At 42.7% G+C, this 20,623-nt stretch overlaps 2 protein-coding genes across 3 annotated transcripts in view; one reads left to right on the top strand and one right to left on the bottom strand.

Moving 5' to 3' along the window:
* The window catches only part of LOC118397531 (galactosylgalactosylxylosylprotein 3-beta-glucuronosyltransferase 1-like), a 106,789-nt gene that overhangs the window by 6,830 nt on the left and 79,336 nt on the right, over positions 1-20,623 (top strand). The window lies entirely within an intron of this gene.
* Positions 1,720-6,594, bottom strand: LOC127908954 (putative uncharacterized protein DDB_G0286901). Its single transcript, XM_052468766.1, has 2 exons — positions 6,513-6,594; positions 1,720-3,575 (listed from the first exon to the last, which is right to left on the bottom strand). The coding sequence occupies exons 1-2, from the start codon at positions 6,592-6,594 to the stop codon at positions 1,720-1,722; spliced, it is 1,938 nt and encodes a 645-aa protein (XP_052324726.1).

Below are 20,623 nucleotides of genomic sequence, written 5' to 3'. Positions count from 1 at the left end.
TCAAGCCTACCACTGTAGTGTCATCTGCAAGCTTGCTGATTGAGTTGGAGGTGTGCATGGCCACGCAGTCATGGTTGAACAGGGAGTACAGGAGAGGGCTGAGAACACATACTTGTGGAGCCCCAGTGTTGAGGATCAGCGGGTGGAGATGTTGTTTCCTTCCCTCACCACTTGGGGGCGGCCCGTCAGAAAGTCCAGGACCCAGTTGCACAGGGCGGGGTCGAGACCTAGGGTCTCGATGAACAGCATTCTTACATAGGTATTCCTCTTGTCCAGATGGGTTAGGGCAGTGTTCAGTGTGATTGCGTCGTCTGTGGACCTATTTGGGCGGTAAGCAAATTGGAGTGGGTCTAGGGTGTCAGGTAGGGTGGAGGTGATATGATCCTTGACTAGTCTCTCTAAGCGATTCATGATGACGGAAGTGAGCGCTATGGGGCGATAGTCATTTAGTTCAGTTACCTTAGTTTTCTTGGGAACAAGAAAAATGGTGGCTCTCTTGAAGCATGTGCGAACAGCAGACTGGGATAAGGATTGATTGAATATGTCCGTAAACACACCAGCCAGCTGGTCTGCGCATGCTCTGAGGACGTGGCTGGGGATGCCGTCTGGCCCGGCAGCCTTGCGTGGGTCAACACTTTTAAATGTTTTACTCACGTAGTCCGTGATTGACTGTAGACCCTGCCACATTCCTCTTAAGTCTGAGCCGTTAAATTGCAACTCTACTTTGTCTCTATACTGACGCTTAGCTTGTTCGATTGCCTTGTGGAGGGAATAGCTACTGTTTGTATTCGGTCATGTTTCCGGTCGCCTTGTCCTGATTAAAAGCAGTGGTTTGCGCATTCAGTTTTGCGCGAATGCTGCCATCAATCCACGGTTTCTGGTTGGGGAAGGTTTTAATAGTCACTGTGGGTACGACATCACAGATGCACTTGCTAATAAACTCGCTCACCGAATCAGCATATACATAAATGTTGTTGTTCGAACGCTATCCGGAACATATCTCAGTCCACGTGATTCGAAGCAATCTTGAAGCGTGGAATCAGATTGGTCGGACCAGCGTTGAACAGTCCTGAGCACGGGCGTTTCCTGTTGAAGTTTCTTTCTATAGGCTGGGAGCAACAAAATTGAGTCATGGTCAGATTTGCGGAAAGGAGGGCGAGGGGTGGCTTTGTATGCGTCGTGGAAGTTAGAGTAGCAATGATCCAGAATTTTCCCAGCCCGGGTCGCACATTCGATATGCTGATCAAATTTAGGGAGCCTTGTTTTCAGATTAGCCTTGTTAAAATCCCCAGCTACAATAAATGCAGCCTCAGGATATGTGGTTTTCGGTTTACATAGAGTCCAATGAAGTTCTTTCAGGGCTGTCGAGGTGTTTGCTTGGGGGGGATGTACATGACTATGATTATAATCGAAGACAATTCTCTTGGTAGATAATGCATTGTAAGGAATTTTTGGTCAGGTGAACAAAATGACTTGAGTTTCTGTATGTTGTTATGATCACACCACGACTCGTTAATCATAAGGCATTCACCCCGCCCTTCTTCTTACCAGAGAGATGTTTGTTTCTGTCGGTGTGATGTGTGAATAAACCGGGTGGCTGTACAGACTCTGACAACATACACGTATCCCGAGTGAGCCATGTTTCCGTGAAACAGAGAACGTTACAATCTCTGATGTCTCTCTGGAAGGCAACTCGTGCCCTAATTTCCATCTTGTTATCTAGAGATTGGATATTGGCAAGTAATATAGTCGGAAGCGGTGGATGGTGTGCTTGCCTTCTGAGTCTGACCAGTCCACTCCATCTGCCTCCCCTCTCCCCCTCTCCCCCTCCAGAAAGCCCTTTACCTCCTGAGAGAGCAGCTGTGTCCCTGCGGAGTGGCTTGGTCCATAGATGTCACTGTTACTGCTGTTGTTACTGCTGTTGTTACTGCTGTTGTTACTGCTGTTGTTACTGCTATTGTTACTGCTGTTGTTACTGCTGTTGTTACTGCTGTTGTTACTGCTATTGTTACTGCTGTTGTTACTGCTATTGTTACTGCTATTGTTACTGCTATTGTTACTGCTGTTGTTACTGCTATAGTTATTGCTGTTGTTACTGCTGTTGTTACTGCTGTTGTTACTGCTATTGTTACTGCTATTGTTACTGATGTTGTTACTGCTATTGTTACTGCTGTTGTTACTGCTGTTGTTACTGCTGTTGTTACTGCTGTAGTTACTGCTGTTGTTACTGCTATTGTTACTGCTGTTGTTACTGCTGTTGTTACTGCTGTAGTTACTGCTGTAGTTACTGCTGTTGTTACTGCTATTGTTACTGCTGTTGTTACTGCTGTTGTTACTGCTGTTGTTATTGCTGTTGTTACTGCTGTTGTTACTGCTGTTGTTACTGCTATTGTTACTGCTGTTGTTACTGCTGTAGTTATTGCTGTTGTTACTGCTGTTGTTACTGCTATTGTTACTGCTGTTGTTACTGCTATTGTTACTGCTGTTGTTACTGCTGTTGTTACTGCTATTGTTACTGCTGTAGTTATTGCTGTTGTTACTGCTGTTGTTACTGCTGGTGGTACTGCTGTTGTTACTGCTATTGTTACTGCTGTTGTTACTGCTATTGTTACTGCTGTTGTTACTGCTGTAGATATTGCTGTTGTTACTGCTGTTGTTACTGCTATTGTTACTGCTGTTGTTACTGCTATTGTTACTGCTGTTGTTACTGCTGTTGTTACTGCTATTGTTACTGCTGTAGTTATTGCTGTTGTTACTGCTATTGTTACTGCTGTTGTTACTGCTGTTGTTACTGCTATTGTTACTGCTGTTGTTACTGCTATTGTTACTGCTGTTGTTACTGCTGTTGTTACTGCTATTGTTATTGCTGTTGTTACTGCTGTTGTTACTGCTGTTGTTACTGCTGGTGGTACTGCTGTTGTTACTGCTACTGTTACTGCTGTTGTTACTGCTGTTGTTACTGCTGTTGTTACTGCTGTTGTTACTGCTGTTGTTACTGCTGTTGTTACTGCTATTGTTACTGCTGTTGTTACTGCTGTAGTTATTGCTGTTGTTACTGCTATTGTTACTGCTGTTGTTACTGCTGTAGTTATTGCTGTTGTTACTACTGTTGTTACTGCTATTGTTACTGCTGTTGTTACTGCTATTGTTACTGCTGTTGTTACTGCTATTGTTACTGCTGTAGTTATTGCTGTTGTTTCTGCTGTTGTTACTGCTGGTGGTACTGCTGTTGTTACTGCTATTGTTACTGCTGTTGTTACTGCTATTGTTACTGCTGTTGTTACTGCTGTAGTTATTGCTGTTGTTACTGCTATTGTTACTGCTGTTGTTACTGCTGTTGTTACTGCTGTTGTTACTGCTATTGTTACTGCTGTAGTTATTGCTGTTGTTACTGCTGTTATTACTGCTGGTGGTACTGCTGTTGTTACTGCTGTTGTTACTGCTATTGTTACTGCTGTTGTTACTGCTATTGTTACTGCTGTTGTTACTGCTGTTGTTACTGCTGTAGTTATTGCTGTTGTTACTGCTGTTGTTACTGCTGTTGTTACTGCTGTTACTTGGATCTACCCTTGGGGCTATGGGGTTGTGTTCGGAGAGGAGAGGACAGGAAAGGACAAGAGAAGACAGGAAAGAGAAGACAGGAGAGGACAGGAGAGGATGGGAAAGGAGAGGAGAAGAAAGGAGAGGAAAGGATAGGAGAAGACAGGAGATGACAGGAGAAGACAGGAGAGGAAAGGAGAGGAAAGGACGGGAGAGGAGAGGGGGGTATTGGAGACAGCTGGCAATGTAGTATCAGTCATGTTCACATCGATCAGGCCTGTCTGCCTTTCTACAGCAGCATCTCCACATGAGACACACATGCAGGCAGACACAATCACTGATACATTACATGTGACACTCACGCACACACACACACGCACACACACACACACACACACACACACACACACACACACACACACACACACACACACACACACACACACACACACACACACACACACACACACACACACACACACACACACACACACACACACACACACACACACAACATTGATTCAAAGGCATCACCTTCATAATCACATCCGTAATAGCAGAGTAGCTATGGGCAGAGTAATTAGTGCAGCCCCTGACCCCAGCACCTCCCCCACTCCACCCCTGTATGTTGCTGTCACACTGTACTCTGCCTACCTGGGAGTGGAGAGGATGGCGCGGTATAGCATGGCTGTGTTTTCTCCTCTATACACAGCAGTCTACTGCCTGAGTGTTACTCCAACACTGACGTAACAGAATAATGTATATGTTGCACCCATCTTTCCTTCTTACAGAATGATCTAAACCTATAATTTAGGTGGTAGTCTCACAGCTTCTGTCGCAGGCTGTGGAGTGCTCCTCCCAATGGGGAGCTCAGAGAAGAATATAGGCTGCAACATGCAGGACTACACTCCACTGGCTGACAGTATAATACAGTAGGTTAGTGTGGAGGCTAGCTGAGAGGATCCCTTAACGTATCAACAAAGACAGCCTGTTCGGTTCTATGGTCTTGATGAGGTTATCGAACATGGGTAGCTTTCATTTTCTCTGTCCCATACCTACCAATCTGTCCCATACCTACTGATCCTTGACTTTGGCAATGTCATTTACAAAATAGCCTCCAACACTCTACTCATACTGTTATTTATTTGATTTATTCTGCTCCTTTGCACCCCAGTATCTCTACTTACACATTCATCTTCTGCACATCTATCACTCCAGTGGTTAATTGCTATATTGTAATTATTTCGCCACTATGGCCTATTTATTGCCTTAACCTCCCTTATCTTACCTCATTTGCACTCACTGTATATATTTTTCTCCCGTATTATTGACTTGTTAATTGTTTACTCCATGTGTAACTCTGTGTTGTCTGTTCACACTGCTTTGCTTTATCTTGGCCAGGTTGCAGTTGTAAATGAGAACTTGTTCTCAACTAGCCTACCTGGTTAAATAAAGGTGAAATTTAAACAAATGTAGTAAAAAATTGTACAGTAAGCTTTGCATTCTGCGTTGAGTTTTAACATGCTTTGCAGACATACAGTATATTGTGTAAAGAGGGAGCACTACGAGCACCTGGAAGGCTTGCAGATCACACATCATGTTCTTTAAAAAGATCCTTTCTGTGGTTACTCAGATTAAATATTAATAATGGCAACAGCAGACAACAATAAGCCCTGGAATACACACATCCCTCAATAACACTGTGGACAAAAGCCAAGGGCCATGTCATAAATCCTTCAGATTTAATAAAGATTTAGGCTCCATTTTCTGACAGAATAGATGGAGGGAAACAAGCCGATGACCTTTAAAGACAATAAAGAGGAAAAACAAATCACGCTTTCTACAATGACCTCGTACAGAAACCTCCTCCCCTATAGAGAGACCCTGGTGAACCAGATCCAGAGAGACACAGAAATGCCCCAGTGACAGAATACATACAGACAGTTGCGAACCGTGGCTATTGGACCTAGGCCTTCAGTGGGGGGAAAAAATCTTTCAACATGTTGTGCCAAACTCAAAAATCAAGAAACAGAAACTTAGCATCACTTAGCGTCTTCAACTGAACCAAACAGGCATGAGACTGAGCGATGGTTTGGGCTGCCACTCATACAGAGACAGCACCTGCATGGATAATGCAACCAGCAACAACAACAACCACACTGCTTACACAACCCATGGAAGCCTAACGCCATCACTATCACACTATCACTTAAAGCGACAACAGTGACACAAAGGACGTGAGTGTGACAAGCTTGTGATTCTGAAAGGACAGCAAATGTAGAAAGCAACGCACTCCATGTGCGAGAGGTTAATTTTTGTTAAACACATATGGCCGATAGAAAGACAGCAGTCACACACAGCATGATGTTAAAGAACAAGCAGCTATTTCACAAGGACATAATAAGCCAGTAGGTCTCAATCATAAGAATAGAAAAGCATAACCATTAAGCTAAGCATTTCCCAATCGAAACATACAACTATTACTTCCCATTGCAAACATATTTTTCACATTCAGCAATCAGCACACACATTAACCTGTGATCTAAAGTTTAAATGCAACAATCCCAGCTAGCACAGTGGATCTGGGGCGATTCCAGCTGAGAGTCAGACTGGAGCCGACGTCATGTGGCCAACTTCAGCAGTATTACTTATAGCTAGGATTGGGTGATTGAGCTTGAGTCGATTCCAGTGAGAGTTATCTGGCCCAAATGTATTACTTGGAGCTCGGGCAAATTGAGGATACTCTTTGGCAGATGATTACATGGGCTGCTTTATATAATTAACATTTCATTTTTTCCCCCATTGTTTCTGTGTTCAAAAAATACAATTAACATTTCAATGAAATTCTTTCTGAGTCCTGTGTAGTATTTTAGTATTTTGATACATTGTGCAAGGCAATTGATAAGCATTAAAACTTCCCGAGCGGCGCAACGGTCTAAGACACTGCATCACAATGTAAACTGCGTTGCTACAGATGCTGATTCGAGACCCGTGACCCATGAGGCTACGTGCAATTGGCCCAGAGCTGTCCGAGTTAGGGGAGGGTTTGGCCATCGTGCCGTAGCGACAGAGTCACCAGGTGTATGGCGTTTCCTTCCTCATTGTATGTATGAAATGTATAATAGTAATATTCAAAATTACAAATTGGGGAATTTTGTATACATTTATTTAAATTTGCATTGGGCCACTTCTGGGGGAATTCTGGTACGATGCCGGCAAAGTCGGCTGAATTCTGGTAGATGGAAACGGCCTTATGTACTTGGGCCGATTCTGGGAAATCATTCATTTTGATTCCGGGCCAAGTCCGACACCCGATTCCGGGCTGATTCAATCAGTTCCGGCCCCCCAGAAGAAGGTCGCTTCTGGGCCGATTCCTCATTGCTAGCTGGGATGTTTCACACACATAAGTTATTTTCAAAGAGATAGTTAACAACAGTAAGCGTGCTGCAATAGAAAACACAGTTCCACTCACCAGATGATGACCATTTGAAACGTAACTTTTTGTTGAAAGTTCACCTTGAAACGGGCGAAGCTAACTAATTAGCAACAACATCCTCTTCAATAACACCTGCTGCAGCGGCTAAAACAAAAGCTAGCCTACAACAAAAGCTAGCTAGCTAGACTGTGGGGAAAACTACTTCTCGCATAAGTTTTTGTAAAAAGTTTTTGTAAAAACGTTCACAGCCATTACAAGTCAAAATTCTGCCCTAATAGATGGGTTAGCTGACAACATAACGAAAACAATGCACGCGTGTTGATGGGGCAGGAGGCCATGTGCTGTTATGATTCTGGATGGTCAGATAGCTAGCAACAATGAAGCTGTCGTGTGGGGAATCGTTGTGGGCTTGTTTCAGCTCGTTGTATCGACTTTTGTCACGTCTATGCTAATATGGCTAGAATTCGCTAGCTAGCGAACCAACAACAGTAATTATGTATTGTAAGTGTAACAGTACAACTTTAAACCGTCCCCTCGCCCATACCCGGGCGCGAACCAGGGACCCTCTGCACACATCAACAACAGTCATCCACGAAGCATCGTTGCCCATCGCTCCACAAGAGCCGCGGCCCTTGCAGAGCAAGGGGAAATAATACTTCAAGGTCTCGGAGCAAGTGACGTAACCGATTGAAACGCTATTTAGCGCACACCGCTAACTAAGCTAGCCGTTTCACATCCGTTACATAAGAAAACAAGTGCTCATTGTGTATATGTATTTATGTTTCTCAGTAAAGATTTGGAGAGGAAATATAGTTTATATGTTGTCAACAATGCTTTGATTCTGAGCCAACCCCTGCCTGTTTTGCTCCATGGTTGCGCACACATCGTTTTTTGTTGCTAAACAACCCACCAGTCTTTTCAGTTGAATGGCAGATGCCTTCTGTCTGTCTACAGTGCCTTCAGAAAGTATTCACAACTCTTGACTATTTCCTCATTTTGATGTGTTACAGTCTAAATGTAAAATGACCAAAGTATCACTTTTAAATCAGAATATAATTGAAAATAATAATATAATTAGAATATTATGAAATATTAATTAAAAGGTACATTTACATTTTAAAACTAATCCTTGGGCCTTCTTTGAAGGTGTTGAAGGCCCTCACAGTTCCCCACTGCATACTGATGCCATTGCACTCTCACTTCCACCTGTGTTGCTCAATCCACCGGGTACATTGTAGCTCCCTGTAAAAAGCTGACAAGGCAACAGCAGTAATGCAGAGGGTTAGCCCATTACAAAATCCATTGACTGAATGTTTTTAGATCTGAGACCAATCAGATTTACTAATCCCCCACAAACACATTATTAAGACCATGACCATTTTCTCCACGGGCCCTGAATGCTAACTAATTTTCTGCTTCAGCGGCTCAATCATCCCCGTTACAAAGTATGAAACAGGATTGGCACAGGACGCCGTCTGACTTACGCATTTTGCTGGAGTTACTTGAGGTTAATGTAGACAGCATATTTTGCTGTGTTGACTAGCAGTTATAAACATATTTACAGCAGAGATACAGCTGTATACAGTCTACTTGAATTATTGATAAGTTAGTGATTTCTCTCAGTGTAGTGCTGGCATGGCTGGACTCCCAAAGCCAGTATTCGACATGGCATCTGCAAAAACCAAACCCACGCACTGATACATTGCATAACGTCAATACATGCTCTCCCTCGCCCCATAACAGGAGCTCTGTTTAATCAATCCCAAACTTCCACCTCTCGCCACGCTTGAGTATTGATTCAATTATAGTTTGACGTTTAGTCGCTTTGAAGAGAAAATAATGCTTTTGCATAATAGCTCCAATTAGTCACATAAAATGTGATTTGGTGTGGAAGAGCAGAGCGGCTTGTGCATCAGTGTCTAACCCGGTTCAACGCTGTCAAACAGTGTCAGAAGCAACAGCAGAAAGAGTGAGAGATGACAGGTCGGAGAACAGCTCTGTTGATGTTGCTGTTCAGAAGCATTTCAAGTGGGGCTGTGCTGTGTCGGATGGCTCACACTGGCTCGGCTCACACCACCACAGATACTGAGGATTGAGGCCCCTTCTCCTCACGCAGACCGGTGGGACTAATGCACCATTAAATCTTCAAACCCAAACGGCCCTGTCACTCCAGCTTTGCCAAGACAAGCCAGACAGGCATTGCTAAAACACCCGCTTGACCTCTCCCAAGCCCAGATCAGAGAGAATCTGTGTGTATGCGTGATCAAGTCTGGCTGGCTGCTGAAGACAATCCAACACATTTTCAACAGTGATTTAATGTCAAAGTTGTATGTTTTATTTTCACAGGCAGTGAAATACCTTTCTTGCTCTTTCCCAATGATGCAGTAATATAACACTATAAAATAAAATAAAGTAGAACAAAAGCACACAAGAAATAGAAATAAGAAGAACATGAGAAATGAAGTAAGCTATATACAGGGTCAGTTCCAGGGTCAGTGCCAGTACCATATCTACAATGTGCAGGAATACTGGAGTGGTAGGGTTAGATAAAGTAATAAAACATAGAGTCAGACCTGTTGGCGTCCGCTGTGCCTTTAGCATCTCAAGCCTTTAATTAACAGCTCTATAGGAGAAGTGTGAACCTGAAGCCACTGGCCCAAGAAATAAATCACTAAGCTCTTCCACTTTAAGGATGTGTGAGAGAATTACCAGTGTTAAAAAGTAAAATGTTCTCAGTAAAATCCAGTCAGAATTAAATGCAGGCAGAGCCCACCTGTTTTGAGACCCACATTTTTTGCATTTTATTTTGGCATTAATACTGTACATGTCATATATAAGTTTTCAAACAATGTAAAAAAAAATATATATATTATTTAGTCAAACATGGTCTCTTTTTTGCTTTCTTGAGTAAGGCAGCTCCAAAATGCAGGTGTCCAGCCGAGTTTAATGCTTTCTGTGGTGACGGGGCAGCCAGCGGAAAGCACAGAGCGTTGGGGTTGGTAATATTTTCTAGTTGTGCTGTGATTGGCTCAGTGTTCTGTCACTCATGCGGACACTACGTCACTGCCAAATCTAAGGGTAGACCTAGAAAATTTAAGCCCCTTCGGTGCTGCCATAGAGTTACATTAGAAGTGTCCATCCAAGAAGGCTCAAGGTCATTGGCCACAGATAAAATGACATCAAATCACATTATATCTACAGTAGCTTTGATTGGTTTGATGTCAACATAATACTTTCAAAATCTTAGCTAGCAGTCAACATCATTAATCAAGTCAAAAATCTGGTGGCAAATCTTTTTTAACCCTTGTCATATGAAGAGAAATATTGAAGAGAAATTATAGATACTATGTTTCGGTGCTCATCGGCCATTGGACATAAACATTACACAACAACTTGGAAATCGCAAATTCAATAATGAGTGGTTTGGAAGGAATCTGTGGCTAACTGCAAGCATTGCAAAGCAATCACTAGCCTGCTATTTAGTGGAGTGGGTATGTGGTCCCAATTCTGGGTTTCAGGGTCTCTTTTTCAAGCTTAAAATGATAAACATTCAACATTGGCCATGCTGTCAATCCAGCATGATTTCTGCCACGCTCAAAACCACTGTTAACTCGGAATGTGGAAATCTGACTTCAATGAGTTCAAGAAAACTGGGAACTCGGGAAAAAATACGTTTTGTACGGTCATCCAACTCGGAATTGTAAGTCGGGAACTCGTGCCTCTTTCCAGAGCTACGACCTGAAGATCACTGACGTCATCATGATTTGACCTTGTTTGTTTCTGAGTACCCAGTTGTCTTGAAAGCACCATAAATCCAAAAATTTCAAGACTTTGATGACAAAGTTTAATGACAAAATTTGCCCACAAAGGACTGCCATGCCACCTTCGCGTTCAAGTGGGCACAGCACAACAAGGAATGTATTGTACGCTGTTGCATAAATTATGTAATATACCAGGAGGATATGTATACTGTAGCTAAGAAAGTAATAGTAAGTGTATGTTGTGTAGTAAGCTGTTAGTAGCCCATGTGCCTCACCCTAATAATGTGGTCTATTTTCCCCTTAATTTCGACTACTGTTCTGACTTGGTGGTGCACATGTAGCCTATAACCTGTTTTAGGGAAATGTAATCGTCGAATATTGTAAGAGCATTCATTGTCTGCTATTGCCCCCTTTATTTATCCTAAAGTTCTGACTTGCTGTACAGGAAGAACACTGTAAGAACGGCCCATCTTCTGAATTCTGAACAAATTGTTATATTGATTACGTCCGTCCTAGCTCACTCATTAATGTGTTAATCGAAATTACGGATAGTTTGTACATCTCAATTGTCACTAGAAACCACATTTGTTTAAGCAAGTCAGCCATATCAGCTATGTTTTTTTAAAGGCAGTAAATGAGGCTGAATTAACTGTTTGGTAAGTTATTGGGACTGCTGTTGGGACTCTGCTGTAGGGACAGCTTTATGTAGGTCCTAACAGTCTGTGAGCACAGTTTGTCACCGTTATAGTGCAATGAATGTATTGTTTAGTAGTTTTTTGTGTAGTGGCTTTGCTGGCATGCGTCCCAAACCTTTTTTGTTTGCCCCACAATGATGTACATGCTAAAATCGCCACTGGGTATTGTACCATGTCATAATCCTCTGGTGGACTCTAAGAGTTCCAAATCATAATGTGCTCATGTATGAAACAAAATGACAAAAGCATACATCTAAGGATAGCATGAATAGACTCATTAGCTTGAAGTTTTCACTTGGGAGACTATCACTTTGATTACATTGTATACAGTGCCTTCAGAATGTATTCAGACTCCTTAACAATTTCCTCATTTTGTTACATTACAGCCTTATTCTAAAAAATATTAAATATTTGTTTCTCTTTCATCAATGTACACACAATACTCCATAATGACAAAGTGTAAACAGGCTTTTAGAATGTTTTGCTAACTTATGGAAAATAAAAAATAGAAAATCCTTATTTACATTCAGACACTTGGCTATGAGACTCGAAATTGAGCTCAGGTCCATCCTGTTTCCATTGATCATCCCTGAGATGTTTCTACAACTTGATTGGAGTCTAACTGTGGTAAATTCAATTCATTTAACATGAGTTGGAAAGGCACACTCCTGTCTATATAAGGTCACAAAGCTGACAGTGCATGTCAGAGCAAAAACCAAGCCATGAGATTGAAGGAATTGTCAGTAGAGCTCCAAGACAGGATTGTGTCAAAGGCACAGATCTGGGGAAGGGTACAAAACATTTCTGCAGCATTAAAGGTCCCCAAGAACACAGCCTCCACCAAGACTCTTCCTAGAGCTGGCCGACCAGCCAAATTGGGCCAATCAGGGGAGAAGGGCCTTGGTCAGGGAGGTGACCAAGAACCCTGACGGTCACTCTGATAGAGTTCAAGAGTTCCTCTGTGGAGATGGGAGAACCTTGCAGATGGACAACCATCTCTGCAGCACTCCACCAATCAGGCCTTTATGGTAGAGTGGCCGGACGGGAGCCACTCCTCAGTAAAAGGCACATGACAGCCCTCTTGGAGTTTGCCAAAAGGCACCTAAAGTCTCTCAGATAATGAGAAATAAGATTAAATTATTTGGCCTGAATGCAAAACATCACTTCTGGAGGAAACCTGGCACCATCCCTGTGGTGAAGCATGGTGGAGGCAGCATCATGCTGTGGGATGTTTTCAGTGGCAGGGTATGGGAGACTAGTCAGGATCTGGAGAGAAGAAGGGGAGAAACTCCCCAAATACAAGTGTGCCAAACGTGTAGGGTCATGCCCGAGAAGACTCAAGGCTGTAATCACTGGCAAAGGTGCTTCAACAAAAAATGTAATCTATTTCAGAATAAGGCTAACGTAATAAAATGTGGATAAAGTCAAGGGGTCTGATACTTTCTGAATGCACTGTAAATAAAGCACAGCTCAAGAATTTGCATGCATTTGACATATGTACAGTATTTGACCCAGGTCTGAAAAGCACCCCTTCTCCCCCTCCCCCTTACAGCTAATCACGACCGTAAGTTTCCAGCTTATATGTCTGCAGTCTATATGGATACACTGCTACACAGTATGTCCTGTAGTTGTGTAGGCTCTCTCTCTCTCAATGCCCTCAGCCCGCAGATGTGATGGCAGCTCATTATTATAAACTCTGTGTGAATATATCGGAATAATTGGGCCAGAAGGTTAGCAGTGACTTGTGCATTCATTGGTGGGGCCCTGGACAGATGTCTGCAGTCCATACTCATCAATTGGGCATCAGGTCCTCCTCCGCCTAGCTAAATCCATTAGGCTGATCTGCAGAAATGGCCTTGAGGACAATTTCACACTGTCCACTGGAGGGTTTCATTATGCTAAACTAGTAGCTACATCTGCTTTTGCATTGGTAACACAAATACTCTCTTCTTCTTTTTGGTGCTTATTGTCAGAAGAAAATACAGGTTGGTTCAGTTGTCTCATTACAAAGTATTGTCAAGCATAATGTGAACAGTTCAGAGATGCTTAGAGATGTTTACAAGACAGTGATTTACGAAATTTCGCTTGGTCTCATCTCAAGCGTATTTCTCCATGTTTCGTCATCATTCTCTTGTCGTGTCCCGTGTATATATATTTACATATTTTCCTCGCTTATGTTTTTATATATATTTTTTCTACAAATCTCAACTTCAAAACACTCTCCTGCAAGTATTATTCACCTCAAATCTGAAATCCACAATAGAAGCTAGCCAGAAGCAAGCCAGAAGCTAGCCTGTTTACTGGCTAACGTTAGTATTCAGCTAACCACGGTTGGTGGTCATCAGCTATCCTTTAGCTCGAAAAGCTATCGCCAGTTTTGTACAACGCAACTCAGACCAGAGCATACCGAACCTATTTTCTCACCATATCCCCGGATTTCTACCGCAAGCTCTGGACATTTACACCTGGATCTTGAGGCTAGCTAGCTGCTATCCGAGTGACTATTGCTTAATTCGGTCCCAGAGAAAACATCAATTATTCCGGAGCTAGCCAGCTGAAGAGTTCCAGCAGCCACACCTGGGCTACAATCACCTATCCGGACCCTTTTTACGGCCGACGCGGAGCCCCACCGGGCCTTCATGACTGGACTACCGACGTTATCTGCCCGAGGGAGTTATCCAACTGGCCACTCCGTCGCGACGTTACCTGAAGGCCTATCTGCAGCCCGCTAATCGTTAGCCGCTAATCGCTAACCGTCTTATCGGCTGCTATCTGAATAGGTCTATCGGACCATTTCTTGGGTCACTATAACTAAATCTACCAATTGGATTGGTCCCCTCTACCACACGGAACCCCTCTACAGACGGAAAAGCACAAGGTGGCTAAAAACAGACCTCCATCCTCTGTTAGCTCACTACCCATGGCCTGGCTAGCTGTCTGAATCACCGTGACCCTAACCAACCTCACTACTCACTGGACCCTTATGATCACTCGGCAAAGCATGTCTCTCCTTAATGTCAATATGCCTTGTCCATTGCTGTTTTGGTTAGTGTTTATTGGCTTATTTCACTGTAGAGCCTCTAGCCCTGCTCATATTACCTTACCCAACCTTTCAATTCCACCACCCACACATCCGATGACATCACCTGGTTTCAATGATGTTTCTAGAGACAATATCTCTCTCATCATCACTCAATACCTAGGTTTACCTCCACTGTATTCACATCCTACCATACCTTTGTCTGTACATTATCCCTTCAAGCTTTTTTATCGTCCCCAGAAACCTCCTTTTACTCTCTGTTCTGGAGGTTCTAGACGACCAATTCTAATTGCTTTTAGCCGTACCCTTATCCTACTCCTCCTCTGTTCCTCTGGTGATGTAGAGGTGAATCCAGACCCTGCAGTGCCTAGCTCCACTCCTATTCCCCAGGCGCTCTCTTTTGATGACTTCTGTAACCGTAAAAGCCTTGGTTTCATGCATGCTAACATTAGAAGCCTCCTCCCTAAGTTTGTTTTATTCACTGCTTTAGCACACTCTGCCAACCCGGATGTTCTAGCCGTGTCTGAATCCTGGCTTAGGAAGACCACCAAAAACTCTGAAATCTCCATCCCCTAACTACAACATATTCAGACAAGATAGAACGGCCAAAGGGGGCGGTGTTGCAATCTACTGCAGAGATAGCCCACAGAGTTCTGCCCTACTATCCAGGTCGGTACCCAAACAATTTGAGCTTCTACTTTTAAAAATCCAACTCTCTAAAAACAAGTCTCTCACCGTTGCCGCCTGCTATAGACCTCCCTCTGCCCCCAGCTGTGCTCTGGACACCATATGTAAACTGATTGCCCCCCATCTATCTTCAGAGCTCGTGCTGCTAGGTAACCTAAACTGTAACATGCTTAACACCCCAGCCATCCTGCAATCTAAACGTGATGCCCTCAATCTCACACAAATTATCAATGACCCTACCAGGTACCACCCCAAAGCCGTTAACACGGGCACCCTTATAGATATCATCCTAACCAACTTGCCCTCTAAATACACCTCTGCTGTCTCTAAATACACCTCTGCTCTTTTCAACCAAGATCTCAGCGATCACTGCCTCATTGCCTGCATCCGTAATGGGTCAGCGGTCAAGCGACCTCCACTCATCACTGTCAAACGCTCAGTGAAACACTTCAGCGTGCAGGCCTTTCTAATCGACCTGGATATTGACCTCATATTGACCTCACCCCGTCAGTACAGGATTGCTGTTTTTTTTATGCCTTAGCATAGCATCTAACTGCCCCTGTGATATGCAACTTTTCAGGGAAGTTAGAAACCAATATACACAGGCAGTTAGAAAAGCCAAGGCTAGCTTTTCAAGCAGAAATTTGCATCCTGCAACAGAAACTCAAAAAAGTTCTGGGACACTGTAAAGTCCATGGAGAATAACAACATCCCCCAGCTGCCCACTGCACTGAGGATAGGAAACTCTGTCAACACCGATAAATCCACTATAATTGAAAATTGCAGTAAGCATTTTTCTACGGCTGGCCATGCTTTCCACCTGGCTACCCCTACCCCGGTCAACTGCACTGTACCCCCCACAGCAGCTCGCCCAATCCTTCCCCATTTGTCCTTCTCCCAAATCCAGTCAGCTGATGTTCTGAAAGAGCTGCAAAATCTGGACCACTACAAATCAGCCGGGCTAGACAATCTGGACCCTTCCTTTTTTTAAATTATCGAAATTGTTACAACCCCTGTTACTAGCCTGTTCAACCTCTCTTTCGTGTCGTCTGAGATTCCCAAAGAATGGAAAGCAGCTGCGGTCATCCCCCTCTTCAAAGGGGGGACACTCTAGACCCAAACTGCTACAGACCTATATCTATCCTACCCTGCCTTTCTAAGGTCTTCGAAAGCCAAGTCAACAAACAGATTACCGACCATTTCGAATCCCACCACACCTTCTCCGCTATGCAATCTGGTTTCAGAGCTGTTCATGGGTGCACCTCAGCCATGCTCAAGGTCCTAAACGATATCTTAACCGCCATCGATAAGAAACAATACGGTGTAGCCGAACTCATTGACCTGGCAAAGGCTTTCGACTCTGTCAATCACCACATCCTCATCGGCAGACTCGATAGCCTTGGTTTCTCAAATGATTGCCTCACCTGGTTTACCAACTACTTCTCTGATAGAGTTCAGTGTGTCAAATCGGAGGGCCTGTTGTCCGGGCCTCTGGCAGTCTCTATGGGGGTGCCACAGGGTTCAATTATTGGTCCGACTCTCTTCTCTGTATACATCAATGATGTCGCTCTTACTGCTGGTGAGTCTCTGATCCACCTCTACACAGACGACACCATTCTGTATACTTCTGGCTCTTCTTTGGGGCGGCAGCGTAGCCTAGTGGTTAGAGCGTTGGACTAGTAACCAGAAGGTTGCGAGTTCAAACCCCCGAGCTGACAAATCTGTCATTCTGCCCCTGAACAGGCAGTTAACCCACTGTTCCCAGGCCATCATTGAAAATAAGAATGTGTTCTTAACTGACTTGCCTGGTTAAATAAAGGTAAGATTAAATTTGGATATTGTGTTAACAACCCTCCAGCCAAGCTTCAATGCCAGCCAACTCTCCTTCCGTGGCCTCCAACTGCTCTTAAATACAAGTAAAACTAAATGCATGCTCTTCAACCGATCGCTACCTGCCCGCCCGTCCAGCGTCACTACTCTGGACGGTTCTGACTTAGAATATGTGGACAACTACAAATACCTAGGTCATTTACAAAATATCCTCCAATACCCTACTCAATAAATTGAATGCAGTCTATCACAGTGCCATCTGTTTAGTTACCAAAGCCCCATATACTACCCACCACTGCGACCTGTCCGTTGGCTGGCCCTCGCTTCATACTCGTCGCCAAGCCCACTGGCTCCAAGTCATCTATAAGACCCTGCTAGGTAAAGTCCCCCCTCGCTGGTCACCATAGCAGCACCCACCTGTAGCATGCGCTCCAGCAGGTATATCTCTCTGGTCACCCCCAAAACCAATTCTTCCTTTGTCCGACTCTCCTTCCAGTTCTCTGCTGCCATTGACTGGAACTAACTACAAAAATCTTAAAGCACCAGCTGTCAGAGCAGTTCACAGATTACTGCACCTCTACATAGCCCATTGGCCCAGCATTGGCCGGAGTAGGCCGTCTTTGTAAATAAGAATTTGTTCTTAATTGACTTGCATAGTTAAATAAAGGTTTGATTAAAAATGTCAAATGTGCTAAAATATCCAGGTGTCAGTTCAGTCTGTTACCAGCTGAGAGCAGGCATCCAATAGCAGCATAGAAACAGTCCGTTACCAGCTGAGACCAGGCATCCAATAGCAGCATAGAAACAGTCCGTTACCAGCTGAGAGCAGGCATCCAATAGTAGCATAGAAACGCATAAATATAAAAGATGAGTCACTCACATCATGTAAGTGTTTGCTTCAAATCAAGTCATATCAAATGTGACAGTGCTGTATGCATGGCTGCACTGGCAAGTGGATTATTAGACCTTGTTTCTCAAACAGCCTATCCTGCTGACAGCTGATGGAAGTATTTGTGAGAATCTATTGAACACAAGCGGAGTTCAGTCATGAGTAAAATATTCTGACTATGGTAATGAAGGAATAGAGGGCACTAACTATTATTCTAAGGATGAGGTTCACAGTGAAGAATATTAACAAAGTAACTGTTGAACATTAACAGAAGGAATACATAAAACATCAATATTGCTATGTATGTGAGTGAGTGAGTGAGTGAGTGAGTGAGTGAGTGAGTGAGTGAGCAATGCAAATTTCAAAGTTGGCAGCACCTTTCTAAGTACATATGTACAGTATGTGTGTTTTAATCTATTGTGAGTGGTCTTGAAATGAACATTACTGTAACGGTTCTCTTCTTCCTCTGAATAAGAGGTGTAGCAGGGATCGGACCAAGACGCAGCGTAGTTATAATTCATGGTTCTTTTAATAACGAAACTATACATGAAATAGACTACAAAACAAGAAACATGAAAACCCAAAACAGTCCAGTGTGGTACAAACACAGACACAGGAGACAACCACCCACAACACCCAACACAAAACAGGCTACCTAAATATGGTTCCCAATCAGAGACAATGACTAACACCTGCCTCTGATTAATAATATAATAATAATAATATATGCCATTTAGCAGACGCTTTTATCCAAAGCAACTTACAGTCATGTGTGCATACATTCTACGTATGGGTGGTCCCGGGAATCGAACCCACTACCCTGGCATTACAAGCGCCATGCTCTACCAACTGAGCTACAGACATAATCGTTTGGTGTGCTTTCGCCGTAAAGCCTTTTTGAAATTGGACACTGTGGTTGGATTTATTTGAGAACCATATCAGGCCAAACATAGAAATAGACAAACCAGAGACACAACATAGAATGCCCACCCAGCTCACGTCCTGACCAACACTAAAACAAGGAAAACACACAAGAACGATGGTCAGAACGTGACAATTACACTCACTCACTCTCAGTCTATGTAAATAATGTCACAGATGAAACTGTCACATTTCAGTCCCAAATCTGTGTCAGATCTGTTTCCTGTGTCTATGAGAAAGACACATTTTACTATGTTGTTTCTAAAACCTGTAAGACTCTACCACATATGACTTCAAATTGTGTTATGATGTTTCTGTCTATTTAAATAATAAAGCATTTGATTCTTCCACTCTCTTAATGTTGGAGCATCATTTGACTTCCAGGATTTAAGTAATAGCTTCTTCAATATACAGTGTCTTCAGAAAGTATTCATACCCATAGGCTTTGTCCACATTTTGCTGTGTTAAAATGGATTCAAATGTAGATGTTGTGTCACTGGCCTACACACAATATCCCATAATGTCAAGGTGGAATTATGTTAAAAAAAAATACAAATCTAAGCTGAAATGTCTTGAGTCAATAAGTATTCAACCCCTTTGGTTTGGCAAGCCTAAATAAGTTCAGGTGTAAAAATGTACTAAACAAGTCACATAATAAGTTGCATGGACTCACTCTGTGTGCGATACTACATCAACTCTGTACCCCACACATACAATAATCTGTAAGGTCCCTCAGTCGAGCAGTGAATTCCAAACAAAAATGTGGAATCAAGTCAAGCGGTGAGATACCCATTGGGTATACCCATTGGGTATCTCACCACACCCCCATATACCATGTCTTAAAATACGTAGATCGATTCAAAGTGAACTTACATTATAAAACTTATTACAGCTTGCTTTCTAACTCTGCCCATAACTGTTGGACTTTATAGCACTTCCAGAAGGCATAAATAATTGTGTCATTGTTAGTTTTACACTTAAGACATGACTCTGCCGTTGTGCTGTAGAATTAGTGAATTATTGTATAATAGATTCTACTGTATACATTAGTTTATACTGGATTATGCATACATTTTCAATAACTGTAATTCCATTCATTATGAACCAACACTCCCTCCATCTTGTGCCAATATCAGTTATTTTTAAGTCTTGGTTCCAATAGTTTATATTTTTATATAAGAGATTGTCAGCTGGATAGGCTTTCTGTAAGGTTTTGTATATCTTACCTGTCATATGAGTATTTTTCTCACTCAAATAGGATTCCCTCAACATTCTTCCATCCAAAAGTTGCAAGTTTAAGTCTTATTATATACAACTTTGAAAATGTCTACATTGGTCAATCCAAAATTGCTTTTTAATCCTGTTATGGAAATCATTTTATTTCTTATTACCACGTCATTTATGGTTTTGTTGCCTTTAGCTTTCCATGTGAATCAATTTATTGGTGAATTCTGAAATCCTATCCAAGGATTGTTCCATAGGGGTGTGTTTTTAGGAAGTGATGTGTTCTGGTATAATCCGTTTAATTTTCTATTGTTTTGAAATATGATGATATTAATGTTCTTAGTTCCATCCATTGAAAACAAACATGTGAAAAAAGATTATGAGGATGAACATGTGTAATTGTCAATAGATTAGTGCATTTAAAAATATGTCGTAAGTAAAAGCCTTGGGTGGTGAGTTGATACAATTACACATCTGGAAGGTCAAAACCACCCTCAGATTTTGGGCCATTTAATTTTTTTTATTATTTTTTTTATTTTACCAGGCAAGTCAGTTAAGAACACATTCTTATTTTCAATGACGGCCTGGGAACAGTGGGTT

The sequence above is a fragment of the Oncorhynchus keta genome, chromosome 18 (genome assembly GCF_023373465.1).
Source record: "Oncorhynchus keta strain PuntledgeMale-10-30-2019 chromosome 18, Oket_V2, whole genome shotgun sequence".
In the NCBI taxonomy this organism is placed as follows: domain Eukaryota; kingdom Metazoa; phylum Chordata; class Actinopteri; order Salmoniformes; family Salmonidae; genus Oncorhynchus; species Oncorhynchus keta.
The sequence above is the reverse complement of the archived record's forward strand: the minus strand, read 5'-3'. Positions and strand labels throughout refer to the sequence as shown.